General features: G+C 52.5%; 1 protein-coding gene across 1 annotated transcript; it reads right to left on the reverse strand.

Annotated features, from left to right (window-relative positions):
* Positions 1-565: 565 nt before the first annotated feature.
* LOC128746062 (uncharacterized) lies at positions 566-4,255 on the reverse strand. Its single transcript, XM_053843113.1, has one exon. It carries the CDS (start codon positions 4,253-4,255, stop codon positions 566-568), a length of 3,690 nt encoding a protein of 1,229 aa, XP_053699088.1.
* Positions 4,256-5,174: the final 919 nt, after the last annotated feature.

Genomic DNA, 5,174 nt, shown 5'->3' on the forward strand with positions numbered 1-5,174 from the left:
GTTGAGGTGCTGTCGCGAGCATGTGACGCCACCATGCCTAGGAAAAGCCGACCTAGGTATGGTAGGTCACCGGTTTACTGGTGGACAGAAGAAATTGCGGAACTCCGCGAAGCGTGCTTTCGTGCAAGAAGAATTATGGAAAGAACTCGTTCGGACGAGGGCAGAGCAGAATGTCGAGTAGCACTAGTTGCTGCACGCGCAGCGCTTAAGAGTGGGATAATAGTCAGCAAGCGAGCCTGCGTTGAAAGGTTAAGTGCCAGTGCCAATGCGAACCCGTGGGGTGATGCCTACAGGGTCGTAATGACAAAGACCAAGGGCGTGATGGCGCCCGCAGAGCGATCGCCAGAGATGCCGCAGCGGATCATCGAGATCCTCTTTCCGTGTCACGAGCCAAGGCCCTGGCCTCAGGCCGCTGAGTCGTCCTACGGCCGACGTTCCAGTATCTCAGACCATAGCGTAGGATGGTCGGCCTCCGAACATCCAAAGTAACGTGGGCGACGGCGGTTTAGAAGTCGGGGAGGAAGCAACGGTTACGAACGAGGAACTCATTGAGATCGCCAAATCCCTAAAGGTGAGCAAGGCACCGGACGTCTAACACGGCGAGCTTCGATGTCGGACGCTCGTATACTCCATTGGCTGTTCTCACCGTTGCGGAGCGCACCTGACCATCCTTGCTGACCTTAGTATTGATGATCTTCCCCTTCGGCCAGCAATTACGGGGCATGTTCTTATCGGTGATGACAACTATGTCGCCCACAGCGATCGGCTTTGAGTGACGGAACCACTTAGTGCGGCGTGTAATCTCTGGCAGGTAGTCCGATACCCAGCGTTTCCAGAACTGATTCGCCAGAACCTGCGACGTGCACCAATTCTGCCGGAGGATGGCACCACTGTCGTCGAGAATACTGAGCGGTTTCGACCCGTTGGACGAACCGAGCAAGAGATCATTCGGCGTCAGCGCCGGACCCGAATCCTCGTCTATCGGCACGTGTGTCAGTGGACGTGAGTTGACGGTGTTTTCTATTTCCGATAGCAGGTTACGAAGGACCTCGTCGGATGGTTTTTTCACGGAGCAGACTGCCACCAGGTTATTTTTAACAGTGCGGATGAGTCGCTCCCAGCTGCCGCCCATGTGCGGTGATAGTGGTGGGTTGAACGCCCATTCTATGCCATTCCTAGCAAACTCTTTCATCAGCTCCTGTTGATTGAGTGCGTCGTTGAGCTGCCTCAGCTCTCGATTTGCACCCACGAAGTTTGCGCCACGGTCACTGTATATCCTTTGCGGGGTGCCACGGCGGTTAATGAAATTGCGAATCGCCATTATGCATGAGCTTGTGCTTAGCGAAAACACAACCTCGATGTGGATTGCTCGCACCGTCAGGCAGGTGGCTAACATTCCCCAACGCTTTTCGATTCTTCGCCCCACGACGACCTCGATCGGCCCGAAGTAGTCTATCCCTGTATGAGTGAACGGTCGTGAGAAGGCAGCAAGGCGAGCTGGTGGTAGATCGGCCATGAACGGTGGACTAGGCGATACGTGCTGGTTCTTGCACCGTTGGCAAGCTTTCCTAACTTGCTGGTAACGGGCGCGGAGATGAGCGATGTGGTACTTCTGCCGCATTTCGTTTATAACGGTTTCGTGGTTTTGGTGATGGTATTTGAGGTGGTAGTGTGCTATTAGTAGAGTGGTGGTGTGGTATTTTTGGTGTAGAATAACCGGCTGCTTTGCGTCATTAGTGGCGTACTGACATGCAGCAATACGCGTCCGCATGCGCATAACTCCGTATTCGTCCAACCATGGTGTTAGTTGGTAGAGTGGGCTTGTTTTCAAAACGGTGTTTGTGCTTGAGTCCGAATTGCGGGTTTTCTGGAGGGCAGCAATCTCGTCAGGGTACATTTCCCATTGACCTAGCCGTATAAGCGAGCGCTCGGCGATCAGCAGTTCGCTTGCTGTAAGTGGTCCCGTGCGAATCAATATCTTGGCGTGTTTGAGGCGGCAGTTGCAAACGAAGCGATGAAGAAGTGCAGTAATTTTGACGAGTCTCTGCCAGCTTGAATAACTGCTGACATCGATGACAGGTTCTGACAGTGCATGAACAGCCAGCAACGAGGGGCGCAGTTCGATATCGGTTGATCCACTCATGATTGGTATTGGTGGCCAATTTTCTTCCGCGCGCCAGAGAAACTCGGCCCCTGTAAACCAGCGATGATCGGAATACATGTCTGGTAAGCTACTCCACTTAGTTGCATCGTCGGCGCAGTTCAACTTGCTCGGCACCCACCTCCATTCGCGCGGTTCTGATATTTCGACGATTTCACTAATTCGATGGCCCACGTATGGACTGTAGCGACGATGGTCAGAATTGATCCAGCAAAGAACATCTCTGAAATCGGACCAGTATACTTTTCTGTAGATTCGGAAAGACAGTGTTTCTTCCACGGTGCGCGCTAAGTGGGCCCCAAGGACTGCAGCAGCTAGTTCCATTCTAGGGATCGACGTAAATTTTAGTGGTGCGACTCTCGATTTAGCAGCGACGATGGAACAAATTATGGTTCCGCAATTGCTGAATCGTAGATAGCAAGCGGCGGCCATACCGTTCTCGCTGGCGTCGACCATCATGTGTAGCTGTACATCGTCGGCCTTCTCTGGGGGATATCCGGGGTTGTAGCACCGAGGAACGCGAACATGTTCAAGCCGGGGTAGAACTTGCAACCATAGTTGCCACTTTGCGTACGCGTTATCGTCGATTTTTTCGTCCCACTGCACGCCGGATCGCCAGATTTGTTGGAGGATAATCTTCAGGAACGAAAGAAAGTGGGAGACCAAACCAAGCGGGTCGAAGATGGTCATTAGGACACGCAGTACCTCTCGCTTTGTGGGGCGTCGTTGACCTTCCAGCAGAGGCGCATCGTAGCGGTTCCAACCCACCTTATATGTAAAGACATCGTCGATAGTGTTCCACCACATACCTAATACCTTCTCTGTGGCCAGCTCTGGAGACAGGTCGAGACACTTCTCTTCGGTGTCGATTTCCTGCAGCGCGGTGAGCACCTTCTTCGAGTTGCTTACCCAGTTTCTGATTTCGAAGCCGCCCTGCTCATGGACGTACCTAACGTCCTTTGCCAACACGATGGCTTGTTCTTCGGTATCCACGCTAACTAGCATATCATCGACATAGTGGGATTTGATGATAGCTTCGCAAGCAGCGGGGTACTTGTCCGCAAAACTTTCCGCATTCGTGTTTTTCACGAACTGAGCAGTGCTTGGAGAGCAGCATGCCCCGAATGTCATCACTTGCATCACGTACACCGCCATCTCTCCGTTCTCGTTCATCCAGAAGAAACACTGGCACGGTTGGTCTTCGGGTCGGATTAGCACCTGGTGAAACATTTCACGTATATCACCGGACAGTCCGATGCGCCGCTCTCGGAACTGAAGTAAAATCGCAAGGAGTGAGCGTAATAGGTCTGGTCTTTTCAGCAACGCTGAGTTCAGGGATGTTCCGTAGGCGATAGCCGCGGCATCCCACACAATCCGCACTTTCCCAGGCTTGTTTGGGTTGGTAACGGGAAAGATCGGCAAGTACCAGCGTCTTCGCATTTTCTGGTTGACCTCTTCAGTGGTGAGCTTTCGAATGTAGCCATTCTCCACGTAGTCACTGATCTTCGCTTGCAGTGTTCTTGCCAATTCCGGATCCTTCTCCATTCGCTTCTTCAGGCACTGAAATCGCCGCAACGCCATTGCATGACTGTCGGGTAGTCGGGCATCATCGTACCGCCACAGTAAACCGGTCTCATATCGGCCACGTTTATAGCGGGTCAACGCTTGAAGCATTGATAGTGCCCGCTCATCTTCCACGGACAAAAGCGGCTTCTCAGATTTGGCCACTCCGAGGCTATCTAGTGCGAAGTATTCCTTCATGGCTTGGTGTAGCTCGTCATCAGTCTTCGTATCACAAGGACAAATGTGGAATGTGTAGTGGTGTAGACTCGTATTGGTTTCAGAGCCCCATCCTCCGCATACCGTCCAACCGAGTCGAGTCTTTATGGCAATTGGGTGACCGCTCTCGCCTTCACGGTTCTTCAAGCCAAGACTGAGCTTGGCGTGCTTCATTCCTATGAGAATCCGCGGGCGAGCGTTACTATACGAATCGATCGGCAGACCCCGAAGGTGAGGATACAACTGCGACAATTCAACCATGTTCAATGTTTGCTGTGGCAGCAACAGCTCTTTCACCGTTCTGACGCCATTCATTAGGAACTTCCTGTCTTCATCAGTGACACCACTTGGCGTGCTTCATTCCTATGAGAATCCGCGGGCGAGCGTTACTATACGAATCGATCGGCAGACCCCGAAGGTGAGGATACAACTGCGACAATTCAACCATGTTCAATGTTTGTTGTGGCAGCAACAGCTCTTTCACCGTTCTGACGCCATTCATTAGGAACTTCCTGTCTTCATCAGTGACACCAGCAATTTGGAGATTACAGATGCGAGATTCGGCTTCATGCCGCTCGGTTCCTGCAGTCCACCGAAGACACAGAGGGCTAACGGTCCCGTCTAGCTGCAGCTCATTGGCAAGCTCCTGGTCTAGCAGTGTAAGTGCCGATCCGTCGTCCAGGAAGGCGTATGTGTGCACTGCTCGTTTGTCTCCGTACAACACCACTGGAAGGTAGCGGAACAGTACTGAACTGGCGGTTGTTTGATGAGTATTGCAGCCGGACTTGCTAGTACTGGGCTGCGGAGATTGCTCGCGTTCGGTTTTAGCTGCAGTGCCTTTCAGCTGTTCCGTCGCATCATTGTGTAACAGCTCGTGGTGCCGGAATGAGCAACCGTCTTTGCCGCAGGGCTTCCCCATCCTCCGCATACCGTCCAACCGAGTCGAGGGAGTGCGGTACGCATTTCTTTACGTTGACAAGGTTTCCCGGGTTGGAAGCGTATGCGATTCTGCTGTTGCACTGGCTGTCGTTGTATTTGAGATTGTTCAGGCTGCATCTCCTGGGCAGGATTTATTTGGGCATGCCCCGCGGACACCCAATCCTCTACGCGACTTCTAGAGAAACTGCCATTGGAACAGCGACTCGATCCTTTGGTACTAGCCAGTTCTTCCAGGATCCTATACTTTTTATTCAAAAATTGTTTATGTTTCTCCGCCTCTTGTTGCTCTGCCACA

This window comes from Sabethes cyaneus, chromosome 1, assembly GCF_943734655.1.
Source record: "Sabethes cyaneus chromosome 1, idSabCyanKW18_F2, whole genome shotgun sequence".
In the NCBI taxonomy this organism is placed as follows: Eukaryota; Metazoa; Arthropoda; class Insecta; order Diptera; family Culicidae; genus Sabethes; species Sabethes cyaneus.

Excerpts from the sequence above, each read along its gene's own strand:
- LOC128746062 (XM_053843113.1), bottom strand. The coding sequence starts at position 4,255 with ATGAATGGCGTCAGAACGGTGAAAGAGCTGTTGCTGCCACAGCAAACA.